At 36.6% G+C, this 21,781-nt stretch overlaps 1 protein-coding gene and 1 long non-coding RNA gene across 4 annotated transcripts; one reads left to right on the plus strand and one right to left on the minus strand.

Moving 5' to 3' along the window:
• Positions 1-745: 745 nt before the first annotated feature.
• Positions 746-16,718, minus strand: RSPH4A (radial spoke head component 4A). Of its 2 annotated transcripts, XM_067702281.1 has the most exons (6): positions 15,807-16,715; positions 13,157-13,391; positions 7,410-8,141; positions 6,187-6,346; positions 2,648-2,765; positions 746-1,137 (listed from the first exon to the last, which is right to left on the minus strand). In XM_067702281.1, the coding sequence occupies exons 1-6, from the start codon at positions 16,481-16,483 to the stop codon at positions 900-902; spliced, it is 2,160 nt and encodes a 719-aa protein (XP_067558382.1). In that variant the 5' UTR covers positions 16,484-16,715; the 3' UTR covers positions 746-899. The 2 variants fall into 2 exon arrangements, with proteins under 2 accessions (XP_067558382.1, XP_067558383.1); XM_067702282.1 differs by lacking the exon at positions 6,187-6,346 and having other exon boundaries at positions 986-1,137; positions 15,807-16,718.
• On the plus strand, positions 13,297-21,168 carry LOC137204614 (uncharacterized). 2 transcript variants are annotated; one of them, XR_010933757.1, is made up of 4 exons: positions 13,297-13,698; positions 14,322-14,396; positions 19,010-20,233; positions 20,972-21,168. It is a non-coding gene; the product is annotated as an uncharacterized lncRNA (long non-coding RNA). The 2 variants fall into 2 exon arrangements; XR_010933758.1 differs by having other exon boundaries at positions 19,010-19,233; positions 20,111-21,168.
• The last annotated feature ends 613 nt before the right edge of the window (positions 21,169-21,781 follow it).

Genomic DNA, 21,781 nt, shown 5'->3' on the forward strand with positions numbered 1-21,781 from the left:
CGTGAAGATTTCAGGAGCAATGTCTAGTTTTTAACAGTAGCCCCACAGTGCCTGGCACATCACATATAGAACTTAAAAATACTATTTTGGTTAATGGAAATAACTAATTTTAGAAAAGCAGTGGTAGAAGATATCAGTTTGAAGTCTTCGGATGTCCCAGCTAGCCGTCTCTGTGCAAATTGTTTTCCCTGAAATCAGATAAAACCAGTTTCTATAGGATGAAAGAAGAGTTACATTGAGACATTTCTTTAAGAAGCAACAAGCAAAAGAGTTAAAAAATTTGAATGTTCCCACAGTCTTTGAGCAGGTGGTGGAGTTACGTACCCTCTCCCCACAGGGGGGGAATATATATATAGATGTATATACATACACACAGTATTTGCATATAATATCACAGATTGCTTAAGAACACACGCTCTAATTTAGTTATTTTCAATATTTTTGGTCTCAGTATTCCTTGATGCTCAAAAGATATTTACGTTCCCAAGGAGCTTTTGTGGGTTATGTATTTCCATGTTTGCCATATTAGAAATTCAACCTGAGACTTAAAAAAAAAGAGAAAAAAATATAGAGGCACATATGCCATTAGCTGCAGCTATCGAAACAGTAATGTAAGAAAATGTCATTTAGCCTCTGAAAAATCCATTGAGTATCTTTCTAAAAGTACTATTAATAGTTCTACATACAAAATTCCGAATTTTATATTTTCAAGGAATGGTATTTTGCACATCAATAGTTGCCTATATATATACATATATATATATATATATGTATATATATAGGCAACTATATGTATATGTGTATGTGTGTGTGTGTGTATATATATATATATATATATCAGTCCCAAATAAGGAGTATGTGTGTATCAGTCTCATAAAACTGGGCTAATTTTATTTTTATTAGTCATAGTCATCTTCCTCATCTTCATCTTCCTCAGTTTCTTCATTTTCCTCTGTTGAATTTACAGCTGCTTCTTGTGCAGCCCTGAAAGCCTGCTCCTCTTCCACACTAGGGTCATCCATTTCTGTAATTTCTGGTCCACTGAGGTACTCTTCATAAACTGGTGGTGGAACTGGAGGTGTATAGCTGTCTGGACTGTATTTATGACCCCAGCCTATATAGAAATTTTCAAACTTTCTGTAAGTTAAAAAAAAATGTAGATCATTGTATAATTTTTCAGTAAGAAAAATTGAACCTTCTTTTCTGTAAGGATAAGGTACTTAGAGTATCATAGTCCCATAATGTTAAAACAGTACAGTATATTTTAAATGCATTAGAGATGAAATATCCCTAAATGATTCTTTTACCACAGGGAATTACTATGATCCAAACTGCTTAAGCTGGTTAAGAAAACATTGGGCCAGACCCTGTCAAAATGTACCCTACACCTGGACCACAGCCTTTCATCTTTTAATTACTTTCAGAAAAACAAAACAAAGCAATGAAGTTAAAAATTACATACCTTCCTTAGAGTTAGAAAGAATTAAGAAGTTGCCAGCCTTGAAAACTCTTGGCTGGGTGAGAAGTCGGACTTGTGGTTAACAACCTATGTGTGTTTTTTCAGGTCCATCCTTGAGCAATTACAAAAGCTTTACATAGTTAGGCCTCACGGGGGGGGGGAAACTGCCCTCTCCACCCCAGACTTGGTGCATAGCCAGTGCACTGCAATCTCTAAGAGAGCGTTGTGGTCAAGGATTCTGGCCCCTCTGGCCTGTCATGCTCTTAACACAATTGTGTTCCTGGCCCAGGTGCCTTCATTCCCAGGCCTCTTCATCTGAGGCCTTCAGCAGAGGTCTTCTTCAGGCCCCTTTGCCAAGGCTTCCTAATGAGGGTTGGGTGAGAGAACGGGAGACCTTATAGACACTTCCCCTACTCTTGACTCAGTACCCAGTACTTTTCCCTAGTCCTCCCCACCTTTCTCTGGTCACAGGTCCTTAAAACTGCAGGAGCCTTATGTGGGGACTTGCTTGTCATTGAGATGACCCCACAACTCTGCTGACCCATCTGACCTTCCACCAGTGTGCCATTCCATGGGGGCAAATGGAACGGGGTTGGGGTGGGGGGAATCAGTCCTTCAACTTGGTTATACCATCACAGTAAGTGATTAAAGGCTTAACATTTTCATTTCTGACTTGTTGCTTTAATGGCTACTCTGACATTTGACCACTCAGCTCTCCAGCTCAGCCGAGCTTCTGACACTAGGTTATTAAGTAAGAAATGGAAGCATAAGACGAACGTGTAAGCTCTGGGTGAGGAATTAAAGGACGTTTACTGTCCTCTTATCCTAACTCTTTTGAAAATGATAGCCTAAATCATACATATTTTAAATTATCTTTTATCAAGATATCCAACAAAAATGATGAGATTTAAACTAAATACTGCTTAGAATTACCTCCATGAAATGAATATCAATTAATCAAATAATCATAGAAGAAAAAACATATTTTAGCCCCATTAATTGGATAATTCAGATGAAAAGGCAGAAGTCTGAATTACTCTAATGTTCTAAATTTGATGCTTTGTTGTATAAGATGGATGTTGTTTGAATTAATCTTATGCCATACACACTTGACATTCCAGTGATAACTTATAATTTCCAGAAGTTAAATAATCAAAATAATAGCCTTGTAAGTTGTCACATACTTACTTGCCATTGGAAAAGGCATATGCTCCAGTCCAAAGGTTGGATCTAAGGACTGCAATAGCATATTGAGGAATGAGATTTGAGGATAACCGTGTTGTCCAAGGCGGTATATTCTGCATCTCTGTAAACCAAAGAGAAATTCAAAATAGACTTAACTGCTAAATAGACAAGGATATACTGTGTAACAGAAAAGCTGTATTTATAAATCTTAAAATACACACTTGACATAAAGTTAAAACGTTAGCAGCTTAACATAAGAGCAGGAGGGTATTATATGAACGTGTAAAAATGAAATTTGAAAAAAATGTGTGTATACATTTATATAGATATATATATACACACGTGTATATATATATATATATTTATGTGTGTTTATATGTGTGTGTACATTTGTAACGCAGAGAAAATAAGTTTTACAAGAGGAGACCTATGTGGCGGAGGGAAAAATACGTGATGACCAAATCATTATTACGAAAGAGAGCTAGGGTTATAAGCATGAATGCTCCAAAACTGAATAGGAAGAAAAAAAGAATATGAAAGCAATAGTAGATCAGAAAAAAACCAAAAACAGTATCTCATATTTTAGCTGTGTCATGTGTTTATGATCTGTAGAATGCAAAACAAGAATGATAAAAAAGATAGCTATCAGCATTTCCACTAAGAGGTAGAGCCACCTTATACTTCCTCTGCAGTGCACTCCTGCAACCTCTGTCCTAGGCAGTTCTCAGTGGGGCCAGCTACATTACATTCTTTATTCCTACCATGTACTGTAGTGTGTGTGTGTGTGTGTGTGTGTGTGTGTGTACACAGGTTTCTCCCGCTATCCAAAAGTAGAGCATTCCTATGAAACCTTTTTTAAGCTGAAATGACATAGAGTGAAGAAGCTATTACCTTAGGACACATCTTGCTAATGTATTGACGAGATTAACTGAGATAAAGCATAGAAGCTCACAAGCACAGTTCAAAGCTATGGCAACTTGATGCTGAGATGCTGAGTGTAGTTCCTGGAGAAGGAGCTTGGAGGTGCCCCTCTGACAGATTGAAGTGTGTGCTGCTTCTATAACTGCTCACTGCAAAACAAGTGCTGAACGCTATTTTTGCCTTTTTTTTTTTTCTTCGTAAAAGAGAAAATCCTCTGGATTTCTATCAGTGAAAATAGGTACTAATGTAGTTCTCTCATAAAAGCAAAGTGGTGTAAGTCTATCTTTTGAAAAGCAGGAAATACCTGTGTATATATACATATAGTATCAATATAGAGAGAGTATTTGGTATATATATAAAAATATATATTACATTGTATACATACATAGTACGGCATACCTTGTTTTATTGTGCTTAACAGGTATGGAGTTTTTTACAAATTGAAATTTTGTGGCAACCCTGCATCAAGCAAGTCTGTTGACACCATTTTTTCCAACAGCATTTGCTCACCTCGTGTCTCTGTAACATTTTGGTAATTCTCTCAGTATTTCAGACTTTTTCATTATTATTGTATTTGTTATGGTGATCTGTGATCTTTCATGTTACTATTGTAATTGTTTTGGGGTACCACAAACCATGCCCATGTAAAACAGAGAACTTAATTCTATAAATATTGTGTGTGTTCTGACTGCTCCAACAATGGTGAATTATGTTGTGCACCAGGAACTAATATTGTGCTGTAGGTCAATTATACTTCAAAAACAAACAAAAAAGCTCATAAAAAAAGAGATCAGGTTTGTGATTACCAGAGATGGTGGGTTGTCGGAGGGGGAATTGAAATTGAAGGAAGGTGGTCAAAAGGTACAAACATCCTAATAAGTAGGTACTAGGGATGTCATGTACAACATGATTAATATAATTAACACTGATGTGTGTTATATATGAAAGGTGTGAATAGAGTAAATCCTGAGAGTTCTCGTCACATCACAAGGAAAATTCTTTTTCATTTTTCTTTTTTAACTATATGAGATAACGGGTGGTGACTAAACTTATTGTGGTTATCATTTTGTGATGTATTTTAGTCAAATCATTATGTCTTACACCTTAAACTTATACAGTGCTGTATGTCAATTATATCAATACAACTGGAAGGAAAAAATAAATGGAGAATTTAACAAATAAAATTTAAAAAGGAAAACCTGGAAAGGATTCACCTTTCTAGATGCCATTAAGAACATATATGATTCATGGGAAGTGGTCAAAATGTCAACATTAACAGGAGTTTGGGAGACATTGATTCCAACCCTCATGGATGACTTTGAGGGGATCAAGACTTCAGTTGGAAGAAGTAATTGCAGATGTGGTGGAAATAGCAAGAGAACTGTAATTAGAAGTGGTGCCAGGGCTTCCCTGGTGGCGCAGTGGTTGAGAGTCCGCCTGCCGATGCAGGGGACACGGGTTCGTGCCCCGGTCCGGGAGGATCCCACATGCCGCGGAGCAGCTGGGCCCGTGAGCCATGGCCGCTGAGCCTGCACGTCCGGAGCCTGTGCTCCGCAACGGGAGAGGCCGCAACAGTGAGAGGCCCGTGTAACACACACACACACACACACACACACAAAAGAAGTGGTGACTGAACTGCTGCAATCTCATGATAAAACTTGAATGGTAAGGAGATGCTTCTTATGGATGAACAAAGACAGTGGTTTCTTGACATGCACATGGAATCTACTCCTGGTGAAAGTGCTGTGAAGATTGTTGAAACGAATACAAAGGATTTACATATGACATAAACTTAGTTAATAAGCAGTGGCAGAGTTTGAGAAGATTGACTTCAGTTTTCTACTGTGAGTAAAATGCTATCAAACAGCTTTGCATGCTACTGAGAAATCGTTTGTGAAAGAGTCAATGTGGTAAACTTCCTTGTCGTCTTATTTTAAGACCCCAACCTTCACCAACCACCACCCTGATTAGTCAACAGCCATCAACATCAAGGAAAGACTCTCCACCAGTAAAAAGATTATGAGTCGCTGAAGGCTCAGGTGATGGTTAGCATTTTTTAGCAATACAATATTTTTTCTTCCAGTTTGATCTGTTTTTCTTTGAGTTCGCATGTATATTTGTTTTTTTGTATAATTGACCTACAACACTATGTTAGTTCCTGTTACACAACATAGTGATTTTTTTCTATACATTTCAAAATGATCACCACGACAAGTTTAGCCACTTTGTATGTCACCATACAAAGGCCTTTTTATTTGGACTATATTCCCCACACTGTACATTTCATACCCTTGACTCATTTATTTTGTAACTGGAAGTTTGTACCTCTTAATTTCCCTCACCTAATTCTCTCATCCCCCCACAATACAGTATTTTTTAATTAAGGTATGTACATATTTTGGGAAATAATGTTATTGCACACTTAATAGACTACAGTAGAGTGTAAACAAAACTTTTATATACACTGGGAAACCAAAAAATTATTGACTCACTTTATTGCAGTGGTCTGGAATTTATCCCGTAATACCTCCAAAATTTGCTTGTATGTACATGTGTACATACTTATGTATGCCTATACACACACACACACGCACACACACACATATAGTGTGTAAAATTACCTAAATCTTCAGAGATTGGTGTCAAGAGAGGAGGCCCTACTTCCTGTTCTATGTAGTCAGGCTCTTCTCTTTCTTCTTCTTCTTCTTCTTCTTCTTCTTCTGCTTCTGCTGCTTCTTCCTCCTCACTTTTTTGTATGGGGTTGAACCAATTACAGCGACCCTGGGTATAAATATTGGAAGATTTAGTAGTCTAACAAGGACCTTAAAATATCAAAATATTCTTTTGGATTGAAGTAATTATCTGCATGACATCCCATTATGTGGCATGTTGATCATTCATTCGACATATATTTACTAAAAGCTGTTTTGATCAATGTTATTTTAAGCAAAGACTGTACTATTTATTTCAAGAATCTGCCCACTTCTTGAAGTTACAGAACATTTATATATTAAAATCATTAGAACCTTGGTGAAGAAGGTAATCACTTTACTGATTTATGTGAAGGTAAGGTACTATTATTATTATTAATAACAAAAATGTGATAATAAGATTAGGTATGGAGTTTGGGGCTTATAATTTCTCATTTAATTAACTCATCTAGAGGTATTTAAGAATATCTCTTATGTACATCAAAGTATAATGAAGATTTTCTACCTGCAGATGAGACAGTTTAACAAATTGATTAAGAGTATGGACTCTGGATCCATTCTGCCCATTCACATCTGACCCTGTTGTTTATTAGCTATATTCCCCTTGTGACATTTCCTAAACCCTCTGCCTTAATTTCGTCATCTGTAAAAAAAAGGATATTAGTCTTTCATGCAGTTGTGAGTTTTAAATGAGATAATACATATAAAGTGCTATTAAGAACAACTGGCAGAATAGGTTCTATATAACTGTTATAGAACACTGTTTTTGTTAGAATCTTTTATCATTCTTGGCAAAAAAAAAGTTCCTTGTATTATAAAAATAGAATAAAATAACTCCTACCAAAATTAATGTACCATCTCTATTTAACATATAAAAAATAATTTCACAACACACCTAAATCTAAATCCTTATGTAACTTGTCAAATACTCCATAGAAATATTTATTTTATTTACATTTGGATCACAGGTTTATACTACTTGGCAATTATACAGTACTCTGTGTTTTCACTAGGTTTTTTAATTGTCTCTGGAGTCTGAAGGCCTTTGTCTTGTATATATTGTATGCATTGTAGACAGAATTTAATAAATATTTGCTGACTAGATGATAGATTGAGAATTGCAAAGCCCCTACCTGAGGGAGTATATGTTGTACATGATGAACCCAATTGGATAGGGATTCCACTAGATCAATCACTTGGATTCCTTCAAAATCAGGGTTTTCTTCAAAGCTATCTCGCCTGCCTTCTGTTTCTTCCTCCTCTTCTCCTTCTTCTTCACCAAAATGATAGAATCCTAGAGGGCTGACCTGAGTCCCTGCTGAAATTCTGGCAATTTGTGCTCGTAAGTAATTACTCTCATTTCCTGGGAAGGGTGGGTAGCTTACGATGGGGGTATCCAATCGCCCAGTGAAAAATTTCTTGATTTTTCTTGCAATAACAATTTGTGCAGGTGTAACTGCTGGTAACTTCACCCATGGTCTTCCTGGTTCATTGCAAACAAAATAGACATATTTGTTGGCACCTGTTCTGCTTTCTTCCTTTGGAATAGACTGTGGGGCCTTGTAAAAGGACCTTGGTAATTCATCTTCATCAGCTTCATTGTCTCCATTGTCCCTCTCTTCAGGTACATCTTCTTCTTCCACCTCCTCTTCATCTTCTCCCTCACGGAATTCCACTTCAGCTACAATGTAATTCATTTCCAGACCTAAGATCTTACCCCAGAAACGACATTTTTGGATTGGGTGGGTGTCAGTAAGCTGCTTGAGGGCAAGAAATATGCGATAAGTCTCATCTGTGCCCAAACCGACTCCAGCTTGTTCAAAATAAAAAGCTGACTCCATTACATTTGGAAGAGAGTGTTCTGCCTGGGAATACAATTGCTGTGATTAATATTTTATCCATAAGAGAACTGCTTGCAGTCTACATTAATGTGATCCCTATTTTTAAAAACCATGACATTTTTCACAGAACTAGAACAATTAATTCTAAAATTTATATGGAACTACAGAAGACCCAGAATTGCCAAAGCAATCTGAGGGGAAAAAAAGCTGGAGGTATAACCCTCCCAGACTTCAGACAATACTACAATGCTATAGTAATCAAATCAGCATGGTTTTGGCACAAAAACAGACATATAGATCAATGGAACAGAATAGAGAGCCCAGAAATAAACCCACACACCCATGGCCAATTAATCCACGACAAAGGAGATAAGAATATACAATGGAGAAAAGACAGTCTCTTCAGCAAGTGGTATTGGGAAAGCTGGACAGCTACATATAAATCAATGAAATTAGTACACTCCCTCACACCATGTACAAAAATAAACTGAAAATGGCTTAAAGAGCTGAATATGTCACAACACCATAAAACTCCTAGAAGAGAACATAGGCAAAACATTCTTGGACATAAATCATAGCAATATTTTCTTAGATCAGTCTCCCAAGGCAAAAGAAATAAAAGCAAAAATAAATGGGACCTAATCAAACTTACAAGCTTTTGCATAGCAAAAGAAAATATTAACAAAACATAAAGACAACCTAGGGAATGGGAGAAAATATTTGCAAATGATGCTGCTGACAAGGGGTCAATATCCAAAACATACAAACAGTTTATACAACTCAATATCAAAAAACAAACAACCTAATCAGAAAATGGGCAGAAGACCTAAATAGACATTTCTCCAAAGAAGATATACAGATGGCCAACAGGCACATGAAAAGATGCTCAAAATCACTAATTATTAGAGACTACAAATCAAAACCACAAACCTCACGCTGGTCGGAATAGCTATCATCAAAAAATCTACAAGGAGAAAAGGAACTCTCCTACGCTGTTGGAGGGAATGTAAATTGGTGTAGCCACTATGGAAAACAGTATGGAGGTTCCTTAAAAAATTTAAAATAGAACCACCATATGATCCAGCAGTTCCATGCCTGGGTATGTATCTGAAGAAAACAAAGACACAACTGCAAAAGATACGTGCACCCTGATGTTTATAGCAGCACTATTTACAATAGCCAAGACATGGAAACAACCCAAGTTCCCATCCACAGATGACTGGTTTAAGAAGATGTGGTATGTGTATACAATGGAATACTACTCAGCCATAAGAACGGACTATTGCCATTTGCAGCAACATGGATGGACCTAGAGAATATCATACTAAGTGAAGTAAGACGGGAAGACAAATATTATATATCACTTACATGTAGAATCTAAAAACTAATGTAAATGAATCTATATACAAAACAGAAACAGACTCACAGACACAGAAAATAAATTTATGGTTACCAAAGGGGAAAGGGAGTGGAGGGATAAATTAAGAGTATGGGATTAACAGATACAAACTATTATACATAAAATAGATAAGCAACAAGGATTTACTGTATAACACAGGGAACTATATTCAATATCTTGTAATAACCTACCATGGAAAAAAATAGTCCAACATTCTCTCCTTATAAGAAATATTTAAGTGGCCCCTTTACTATCTTGAAATAATAAAATGTAGCATACAGTAATATGTATAAAATAGATAACCAATAAGAACCTGCTGTAGTAAAAAATAAAATTCAAAAAACATTAAAAAATTTTAAAATGCCATATTTGCCAAATAAATAAACAAATATAGCAAAACCTACCTACAGATATTTAGAAAATAATTTTTATAAATATATGTTTATATATGTTTTTAATATATTATCATACATTTACTAAATAAATATTTATGATATGGATATGGTAAGATATAGAGTAAATAAAAATCAATATGGGTGTAATATACAGGATAAATAAAAGGAACGTATAATAAGGTAAACGCTCAGGCATGACTACATTCGAAGACATAATTTAGTTAGATGCTTGCTTCTACTTATGATAAATAATTTTGGGTTTAAAATGAGAAAAGCAGAAATAATTCTGAAAAAGAAATACAGGAAAATAAAAAGAGTCTCAAGTGAACTCTAGAAAAACATTTTTGAGAAAGTAGAAAATAACCTTAACTGAGCTAGGGATAACTTGGCAAGACAAACTTTAGACCCTGAGAAATTAAGAGCGCTTTGCTATTCTCACAAATGATCTGCTCTTATTTGTGTTATAACTTGAGTTGAAAAATAGAGTGTCAAAATAAGCATAATGACTTTTTTCAATCCTAATCTCATCTGATTGTAAGACTGTTTCTTTGGGATCTATTGCACCACGCGCTCTGATCCTACTCTGTCTTCTATAACTATTTCTTCTTAGTCTTTTTAATTAATTGAGGCCTAAATATCGGTGTCCTCAAAATTTCAGTCATCTCATCACTCAGCACTTTATGCCTAGAAGATTTCTCCCACACCAACCCAAGTGATATGTGGTTTTTAAAATCTACTTCTCTCACTCTGACTTTCCTCCTACATTTCACACCCTTATTCCTAGCCAGCCACGAGAACTTTCAATCTGAATATTTTCCAAAGATATCACCATCACTCAGTTTCCCGAACTAGAAAGTTCAGTCATCCTTGCTCCCTCTGACTCCCTTGACTCTCATATTTAGTTAAGGTCCTATTGATTCCACCACCTAAAGAGCTGTTGGCATTATCCCCTCCTCTTTAACATGCTAGTATCCACCTGGACTACTTGTCCTGTCACAGAAGTCTTCTAATACTGTCTTCCTTGTCCCCATTCAAACCCTTCTTCTTTCATTCTGCTCCACATTACTACCAAAGTTATGTTCCTAAACCATAAGTCAGACCATGCTTTCTCTACTAAAAGCCTCTATTAATTTCCCACTGTACGCAAGAGATCAATTTCTTATCAATACACGGTGAGCAGTCTAGCTTTAAAGCACCTTGCTTGCTTCATTTCCTTCACTCAAAATCCCTCAAATCTGAAGTCAGTTTCCCAAATGCTAAATAATCTCTCTTGACATTTTATTGTGCTTTTGGCCCAGAATTTTATGCCTTATAGTCTTCACCTGGTGAACTTCTACTTATCCTTCATGATCCAAGTGAAATATCACTGCCATTACAAAGCATTGCCCAGACCCTAATAGCAGTTAGTTGCTCATAGCTTGTCGAAACAACGCAGTAGTAACTGCTACTATTCATTAAGTTTCTAGGATGTGCCAGATCCTTTATATATAGGACCTCTACCCCTCAAGTTGTTGCCATGTGATTATCCCTGAGGCTTGGAAAGGTTTAGTCATTTAGAGTCACACAGGGAATAAGTGATTGAACTAGGATTCAAATTCAGATCTAATTCAAAAGCCCCTGTTTTTTCCACCATATCTCTATTACTGCAGTAGTCAAATAACTTTAATCTTTTTTTACCTCTTTCACTAGACTGTGACCAACGTAAAGTTAGAAAAGTCTTTTTTATGTGTATGTGTCAGTACCTAGCATGCAGTAGGTATGTTTGCAAATCAATGAGTGAAGGAATAAATGAATGCTGAAGACTAAGAACAGGAATTCTGGTGTGGTCAAAGACATGAATAGAAATATTAATACTCTAAACATACCAGTCTGGGACAGAGTTCCAAGAGCTACGTGTCTTCCTGTTCCTGAATCTTTCTACTCTCTGAAGTAGAACTTTTTATCTTCATCTGATGACTTGGTTCATCCTTTCTCTAAAACCAATCCTACTCTTTATTAGGAGGAATTGATGGAATCTGGTTAAGAGGCTCAGGTTCCAGCATCAAGACAGCTTATCTGTATTCTCATCCCAAAACCTAGTTCAGAACACAGATCCCTGCTTTGTAATACTGTGCCTATAGATAGTGCAGTGCCCTATTCTCATACTGGAGTTGAACCTTCTTTGATAAACTGCATGAGACTGCCTGCCTTCTGTTTGATCCCCACATGCTGTTTGCCGCCAGACTTGTCAATACTATATGTGGCTACATAAACAAGTGTTTGGAGTAAGATATTTTTAGAAAAGGTCAGCCAATATCAAATCCTTGACAGCTATCACTTGTTCCTTCTGAGTATTCTATATCTCACTGTCAATTTGTGTCTCCCTATAACAGCTAAGGAGCTCTAGAGGGTAAACCTATTGTGCATATCCCTACTCCTCCTCTTTCTTTGACTGAACTCTATGTTCTTTTCTGAACATATGTTACTCCAAACATCAAATTAGCAGGTATGAGGACAGTTTTAAATAGTCTAATAGTAACAGAACATAGAAGCTCAGTAGATGTACAGTATAAATTACTCAGTAGAATAAATTGCAAATATGCAGGCATTTAGGAAACAGTAGCGTATACTGATTTGAAATATTTGGAGGTAAAATTTCAATAATACAGCTGATTTTATTCTCAAATGATACCTTTTTATCTCTGTCACCAACTTTGTAAATATTTTCAGCAATTTATCTATGAGGATTAAAAGAAATATTTTATTTCTCTCCTCTTCTGTCTCATTGACATAATATATATACTGTCAAGACACAATATGAAGATGTAGCCTTGGAAGAGAATGCAAATGACATTAGAAGTTCTTTTAATTTTTCCAGTAAATTAAAGGGGAAAATATGCAACTTGATTTAAAGCCTAATTTTAAATTATGTGACATTTATTCATTCATTCAGCAAATATTTAATAAGAAACAGCTGCACACTCAGATCTGTACCAGGTACTTTGGAGAATATAAAAGATGAAGAAAACATTTTTTCTGATATCAAGCAGTTTAACCCTACAAACATATAAAACAGCTAAGCCTCTGAAATACTAAAACACTGTGTGAAAACGTAAGAAACTCTAACCAAGGAAATGAGTGGTGTGAAATGAGGCTGCAATACTATTTAGTACGCTATAAAAGGCAGTGGATATGAATTTAAAGCCACACCCCACTAACCTCAAAACCCTAAGGTTGACCTATTCAATTTTACAGGAGTGACTTACTATTTCATCTTCCATTTCTTGGTCAGCTCCTTCTAAATTTCCCTGGAGAAAAAGAGCTTTTTGGTTCTCTGCTATTTCATAGGCTGGAAGCATCTCATTCTCATTTTGGAGTGTATCCAGTTTTATACTAAAATGTTCCATCTTCACATCTTGGCTAACATTTTCAATGATGTCCACAGCATTTTCAGGACGCTTATCTAAGACCTTGGTCAGCATTTCAGAAAGATGATCATATCTACCCAAAAAGAGAAAATTCCAGATAATAACCGTGTCAAAAGCATTTGGAAAACATTTCATGCATTCTCAGTGGGTTTTTAGGAAACTTCAAGAACTCGAAGACTTTAGATATTTTTAGTGGAAAAACACAGTAATTTCTACCACTGCCAAGAAAAACTTTGAGCATAAAATAAATCAAAGCAAGTTCTCTCTTTTTTTTTTTTTCTGGCAGTGCTGCGTGGCTTATGGGATCTTAGCTTCCTGACCAGGGATTGAACCCTCACACCCTGCACTGGCAGGTGAAGTCTTAACCACTGGACCGCCAGGTTAGTTATTTTATTTTTTCTTTAATATCTGTATCTATCTCACGGATCTTAAGAATGTCAAAGAAAAATATGTAGATTATATGGGCAACCAATGTGAAGGCCAGTTTACAAATATTATACATGAAGAATATCATATTCTTTCTCAAAATATTGCTATTTTTATAAATGAACAGAAATATTATGACTGGCAAAAAAGAAGCAAGCAATTATTTTCTGTAGGCTTTTTATTCAACAATGTGAAATTTTATATTTTAGGCAAATATTGTTTTAATTGCGACAACAACAAAAAACAGCTTTCATGGCTGTCATAGGTCAGCATATAGGAGATGGAGTTAAAGTTGTCCTTTACTAAAAGCCATTTTTAACTACAGGCTCTAAAGCACTTAGAAAATAATAGTGAATATTATGGAAGGTATTCATTTGTTACCTCAGAGACTTAATATTTGGAAATTAAATTAAATTTAGCTATTTAAGTAATGTCAGTTACAAAATCATTCAGTAAACGAAATTTTCCCATTTTTTGTTTTGTATTCAGTTTTAAATTGTGAACTTTCAAGTGTTTATAATGAGCTCTTTTGGCATTTTATCAAAGTTTGTAAATTCATGCTTGTTATTTAACCCAGGGAATTGTGACAAGAAGTTTATATCAGTAATTCAAATAGAATCCACTGCTAAGCAGCAAATCACATCCCTGAAACGTAAGTAAATTGTAGTTAAAAACAGTAATTTATAAATAATATTTTAATTTGGGTTTTGTGAAGATTTCTCACATGGAATATTCATTGGTTTCTTATTCTTCAGACTTTAAAATTATACCTCATATTTTTAAAAGCCAAGTAATGGCTACAAACATTTGCCACATACTGTATATTGAATGGGCATTCATTTAATGTTTGCTGATTAATCAGGAGGCATCTCAGCAAATTACGTGGTGGATTAACTAGATTCGAAAGGTCCGGGCTGTATTTCCTGTACTTCCATTCATTAATTCATTCTTTATTCAGTAAATACCTGATAGCACTGTGCTAGGCATTAAGTATATAGTGGTGTACAAAACTCACATGGTCCCTCACTCTGAAGGCCTGCACTTAAGTGGGAGAGTCAGACATTAAATATAAGTCTATAAGTCTATGTACAATTATAAATGGCCTTACGTGCTATGAAGGAAAGAACAGGCAGTTATAATAGAGTTCTGTGGAAGTTGACTTCTAAAAGATGAGAAGCCAGCCAGGCAAAGACTTAGAAAGACTTAGGGCAGAAGCCTTTCAGGCAGAGGGAGCAGCATGGGAACTGAAGAGGACACGTGGCTAAAGCATAGGGAGGGAAAGGTAAGAGTCAGTGAGTGCTGTAAGCCAGAGAAATCTTGAGCAAATTAATTTTTCCATGACTCAGTCCCCTCACTTAGAAAACAAGTGGATTGTATTAGATGTTTTCTCAAGTCCCTTCTAGCCCTAAAATTCTGTTGATTCTATTGTTATGTAACCCCGGCAGCAAGAATCTCTAGAAAATTATACTCAACGATAAGATCTGAATTTTAGCTATAATGGGATGGTCAGAACATTCCTGGGCCATTGATCACCACATTTTAAGAGATCTGGATAAAATGGCATGTATTTTTGGGTGGCCTGTATGGCGACCAATTCTCCTGGTTTGCCTAGGACTGAGAGGTTTCTCAGGATGCAGAACTTTCAGTGCTCAATCAGGACAGTTCCAGGTTAATGCAGGTAATCTATCACCCTAGCACTGGCCTGGGTGGGGACTCAAAACCAAGCCATATAAGCACTTAGAATGCTTAGATTTTGGTAGACAGTCCTTTTTTACAAGCATCTTGGAGAGATGCTTGGACTTCACTGTCTTTATGGTTTCTTTCAAACCCGACTCCACAATTCCTAGATTTTATTTCTGTGCACCTAGGGTCTTTAAAGAAGCTAGAAGAATCTCCACCAGTGACCTATTTTGAGTCCTATGATACAAAGAGTTATTAAGTCACTCTCTCACTCATACAGATATTTCAGATATATTTCCATTCACCCACAGAAACACATCCCCACACAGAGATACTTTCCTTTGCCAAATTTCTCCCCCAACCCCCTTCCTCCAAGACTTACAGATTTAAGCCCGACTTGCTACTGGACTTTAGTAGGTAAGCCTTAGCATTCTGAATGGCAATCTCAGGCATGCTGGGGGCCACTTCAGAAGCCCCAGACTCAGGCTGATCCAGATCATAGTTACTGTTTGAGTCTTCTTCTTGAAAAATATCAAATCTCAGCTCTTTCCGTTTAGAGTTGTTGTAGCTCACATCCCTCGGTCCATACAGGTGACATTTGCTTTGCTGAGATTGATGAAAAGTGTTTCCCTCTGATTGGCATGTTTGATGAGGAGTTGATTCTCCTTTATCAGATGATTGTTCCAAATGGTCAAAGTGAGGTGTCTCAGCTTCAGAAATCACACTAGTGGTGTTGTCTGACTGCCATGGTGCCATAAGGTCCTGCACGGCCGGAGCCAGGGGAGAAGGAGTGGAAGAGGGCTCCTGAGATGGGGAAGGTGGAGATGACACACCTGGTCCTACGAGGTCATCCGCAGGCGTGCTGGCTCCAGATTGGGGGATCCCAGGAGGGCTGCTCCTGGGCTGGGGTCCAGTTTCCGGCCCCTGCTCCGACTCTGAGGCCTCGAATAACCCACGTTCAGGATCTTGGGAGGCTGTTACCATTTCTTCCCACGGCCGCCCTGTTTCCCCAAGTTCTTGGTGTTGTATTTTTTGTTTCAGGGGGGTCGAGTCTTCCATGGAAGGAGTCAAGAGAAAAAAAGTTCTGGATGAAGGGGGCGTGCAGATATGGAAGGAGGCAACGCAAGGCAGTGGCTTTGCTAAGGTCTGCTCGGCGATTTCTGGGTCCTACTTGCTCTGCAAGTCGCAGCGTCCTATCTCCATAGCAACCCCAGGCAGGGTTCCCCTAAGAGAAATAACACACATCTGTTGCCAGGATTCTAGGGAGGAGACCAAGAAAGATGAAAATCCTAGATCTGTGATTTGGTGGAGCCTCTGCTCCTCTACCTAGCTCAGCCAATCCAATCTGCAGTCCATCAGTCGCGGTTGGAAACCTGAGAACTGGTCCGACGCAGAGAGGAGGAGCCGCGACCCGGCGGGATGATTTTCAGGGTCTGATAGTTTGATTCAAGTTGCACGTTGAGGAGTGAGTCCTGCATTAGTGGAGGGACAATACATTTACAGAGCTTGTGTGTGTGTGTGTGTGTGTGTGTGAGAGAGAGAGAGAGAGAGAGAGAGAACGAGAGAGGGAGGGAGGGAGAGAGAGAGAAAGGAGGGATGGAGGGACGGAGCGAGGGGGAGACCTTGGTAATGTTGAGGTACAGGTGACAATGAGACTCTCGTGTGCAGAACATCAGAGTCCAAGACTCAGAGGGCAAAGGTTTCTCATCTGTGCCAACCAAACTTGGGCAACTTTTGAACAATAAACAAGGAAGTCCTGATTTTTGCTCTTCTCCCTCATGTGGAATCTGCCAGATGAGTAGGCAGAAAATTACCTTCAAGGAGAAGGCAGTGCAGAAGCTTACCCTATATAAATAGACAATTCATGGGTTACCTGTTTCCTAATAATTGAAATTCAAATTAACCCTAAAGCTATATTAGTATAATGTAACCTTTATTTGATAATATGAATGTGAATTCATAATTTTGCAATATTTAAGATCATGACTATTAATTCATATTATTCCATCTCCAACATAAAGAAGGTATAGAGGATGGAACCATATCTGGCCTTGACTAAAAACTGTAAATGAAAGTCTTTTTTTTAAGATTATAATTAAAAAAAATTTTTTGGGCCACGTGGCTTGTGGGATTTTTAGTTCCCTGACCATGGGCAGGGAAGAGCAGTGAGAGCAGAAGAGTCCTAACCACTGGACCACCAGGGAACTCCCTAATTAAAGTCTTTAATGTTAATTTGTTCTGTATCTCTCTCTCTTTTAAAATAAACCAATTAATACTTGATATAACTTCCAATTAGCAACATGTTGGTCATAAATTCTAATTTCATGAAAGAGCATCATACTTACCTCCCACCCCCAATTTGGTGGGAGAAGCACAGAACTCTTCAATCATTTGTTCAAAGCTGTGGATATTTACCCTTCCCAAAATACACATGGGTGTGCACACACCAGATGTTGCATGTAATTTCTTCTGGTTCAGGGACTCCTTGAAGTCAGAGTCCCAGATTAGAACTCTTGGAATAAGACTCGGAAAAACAAAATGAAAGGTAAACTGGAATTATAAATTGGAGATTTTTTGTAATTGATACAAAGGTTGAAGGGGAGATAGCATTTTTTCCCCATCATAGTTCTATTTTCTCCACCCTTGAAGCTGACAAGATATGATGGAGGATTTTTTCTTGGACTGACAAACCAGAGCAGGGTGGTAGGACCAGAAAAAAGGCATGATAAGGAACAGTTTTTTGCATCTATATTCATGAGAGATCTTAGTCCGTAGTTTTCTTTTCTGAAATGTCTTTGTCTGGTTTTGTTATTAGAGTAATTCTGGCTTCATAGAATGAATTAGGAAGTATTTCCCCTGCTTCTATTTTCTGGAAGAGATTGTAGAGAATTGATCAAATTCACCTGTGAACCCATCTGGGCCTGTTTTCAAAGATTATTAATTATTGATTCAATTTCCTCATATATATGCCTATATATGTGTGTGTGTGTTTTGGCAGACTGTATTTTTCAAGGAATTGCTCCATTTTATCTAGGTTATCAAATTTACGCGCATAGACTTGTTCATAGTATCTTCTATTATCCTTTTAATGTCCATGGGATTTCTAGTGATGTTACATCTTTTTTTTTTTTTTGCGGTATGCGGGTCTCTCACTGTTGTGGCCTGTCCTGTTGCGGAGCACAGGCTTCGGACATGGCTCACGGGCCCAGCCGCTCCGCGGCATGTGGGATCTTCCCGGACCAGGGCACGAACCCGTGTCCCCTGCATCGCAGATGGACTCTCAACCACTGCACCACCAGGGAAGCCCCCCTTGGAACTTTTTAATGATCAGTGAAGTTTTAGTTTTCTAAGCTGTTGGAGGGGATGCCCTATTCCAATAATGATCTGCCCAAAATTTTAACTAAAGGTGAAATGGAGAAACATTTTAGAAAGACCTGTATAATTGTGATGTCGTAATTTGTTCCTCTTCTTCACTCAAAGTAATCAATTCATTTTTTTCATTTTGTCATTTGGATCTCAAAGAATTGAAGTAATTGGGAGCACATCATATCATCACATGAAATTGTACCATGTTATATTACCTAGGTCTGTCTGCTGAGGGACCTGGAAGCAATGAGAAGTCAGAGCAATGAGCATACCTAAAGCATACCTAAATCAGTCACAATCAATGACTGATTGCAGTGGAGCGGCAAGGAAAGTACAAATGAGCCTAGAACATCTTCCTATATCAGAAAGAACTGAAAGAATACTGGAAGCATGTCAAAAGCACACCAGAGCCAACTTGGACTTATTGCAACTGACAAATTCTGGTACATTTTAAATATTAAAATAAATAAAGGTAGTACAGATTGTACTGTTTAAATAAAAAAGAAGACATGAGCCTAATACGAGGCATAGGCAAACTTTTCGGTAATGGGCCAGTAATTGTTTTAGTTTTGCGGCCCAAATATTATGTGTTTATATAACAAGAAAGAAAAAACTTTCCACAGCTTTTCTATTATATTTTATTCAAACTAGATTATAATTTAAAATAATTCTTTGTAATATATGTCTACTAAAGACAAGGGTAGACTCACAGATGTTGGGAGACAGTTTACAGTCTTAGGTATGTTTATTTTCTATAGACATGTTTCTTTAGATGCTTTACTCAAACTCTAATCAACCCAACATCAATAAATAACTTATTTTGCTTGGCTAAAAAATGAATCGCTGCATATCTATTTTGATTGCAGCCTCATCTTTTACTTTTGTGAAGCGACTTTGTTGAGATGAAATACTCTGTTTAAAATTTTATATTTTTTCTGTCCATTTCTTTCCTCTGAGTTGCGAGTATTGCGATTACTGCTTAGTGTGGTTATATTCATGCATATCGTATTCTTTTAGGTTAGCTGTAGTGTCATTGTGTAATAAACACGATGTTTTACCTGTTCTTCAATAAAAGTAATCCATTCTCCACTGTGCCTTAAAAGCATGACATTCAAATCTACTTTTCTTGTTTCTTCATAATGAGCATGTACTGGTAATAAAAAGTAAAATATTGAAGTATGGCCATACATACTCTGAAAGGCTGTTTCTTTATAATGACATCATTGTAATTATGCTTATTATTTATGTTTATGAATTATTTCATCAGTTTTATTAATATATGACAAAATACATTGAAAATCATTAATCACCTGCACACAGCCTGATAAATATTCACAAAGTGACCACACCTATGGAACCAGCACTAAGATGAAGAAACAGAGTATTACCAAGACCACAGGAATTCTGTCATTTGCCTTACCAGTTACTATACCACTCCTATAGGTAACTTCTCTTTTTCTAAACCCATAGATTATTTTAACTTATTTTTTTTATCTTACGTAATGTTTCATGCAGTAAGTGTCTAGCCTTTTTTCCACTCAATAGTACGTTTCTGAGATTCGTGTATGTTTTCAGTGTGGTTGTAATTCATGCATCCTTAGTAATGTACACTGTACATAAACATTGAGTCCTTTCCTTTGTTGATTGCTGTGGATAGTGGTGCCTTGAAATGTTGATGATTGTAAGTTTACTAATTTTTTCCTTTAAGTTTCTTCCATTGATTTATGCTTCACAAGTTTTTTCCCATTTGGGAATTATGATCAGATTCACTTATATTTTTCTAGTTATTCAAAATGATTTTATCTTAAATTATTTAACCAGTAAATACATATGGAATTAGTTTAGTGACTTAAATGTTATGGATAAAAGTATTTTTTCAACCAATAGTTAAATGATAGAACCATTAGATGATTATTTCACCTTTGAACCTCTGCTCTTTCATGTAAACTTTGTGATCTGGTAAATTATTAAATAGATGCATGTGTTTCATGTGAGTTCTCTATTTTGACATTCACGTTTGGTTAAAACCAAAGAATAAAGTTCACTAAGAAGGATAAAGGATTTTTACTTTTTAATCCCACATTTATTTGTAGATAAAGGAAAAGTACACACTACAGAAAACTCTCTCAAGGGATTTACAATTCATGCTGCATGCTTTCTGTTTTTCCCTTTATCTTACAGGCTACTAATGCAGAGAATCTCCCAAATCATTTTAATGTTTGAAATTTCAAAGTGTTTACAAAACTCACGGCAACGAATGTAAGCACTGTTCACTAATTTTGTTTCATAATAAAGTTTTATAATCAACATTAGCATGAGAAGTATGTATTAAAATATATATTTAAATATGCCCACAAATTTAGTAGATTTTTTATGATTCTTTTGCATTGATTCTACTCCTCATTTATGTCCCAGATAAAATTCAAGGGAAAATATTTCATTTTCCTTTGGAATACTCTGTCAAATGTTTCATTTTGCTCCACGGTCAAGTGATGTTTCCAGTCTCCGATGGTACCTAGTGGGACAAGCACATCAATAACAACTGGGTAAGAAATAGCACTATGAGGTCAAAAAGTTCCTCCAACCCACTTTAATCTCTTCTCCAACTTACTTCAGGCTGTTCTCAAGCCAGCTAAATATCTGTTAGTTCTCCATAGGCTTTGATACTTCACTTTCCTTTTACAGTTATCAGCTAAGAAACAAATTTAGGACGTAGTAAGGCTGAAAATAGGATTATAGTCCACTTCATTATCAGTTAGACTTCCAACAGCCACTACCATTAAATTATAACATTTCTTTAGGGAAAAAAACTCTTAAAATATATGAAGAGATTTGAAAACTTAAATATGTTTTACTAAATGCCAGGTACCATACTTGGCAAACTACATCTATCATGTAATATTAATTCTTAATACAACCCTTAAAACAAACCAGCAACATATTAAAAGGATTATGCACCATGATCAAGTAGAATTTACTTCTGGGATACAA

This window comes from Pseudorca crassidens, chromosome 13, assembly GCF_039906515.1.
Source record: "Pseudorca crassidens isolate mPseCra1 chromosome 13, mPseCra1.hap1, whole genome shotgun sequence".
NCBI classification, from domain to species: Eukaryota; Metazoa; Chordata; class Mammalia; order Artiodactyla; family Delphinidae; genus Pseudorca; species Pseudorca crassidens.

Coding starts and splice junctions, on each gene's coding strand:
- RSPH4A (XM_067702281.1), bottom strand. CDS start 16,483: ATGGAAGACTCGACCCCCCTGAAACAAAAAATACAACACCAAGAACTT. Junction 6,347..7,409: donor TACAACATATACTCCCTCAG/GTAGGGGCTTTG, acceptor ATTTATACCCAG/GGTCGCTGTAATTGGTTCAA. Junction 1,138..2,647: donor TATGCCTTTTCCAATGGCAA/GTAAGTATGTGA, acceptor TTTAACTTACAG/AAAGTTTGAAAATTTCTATA.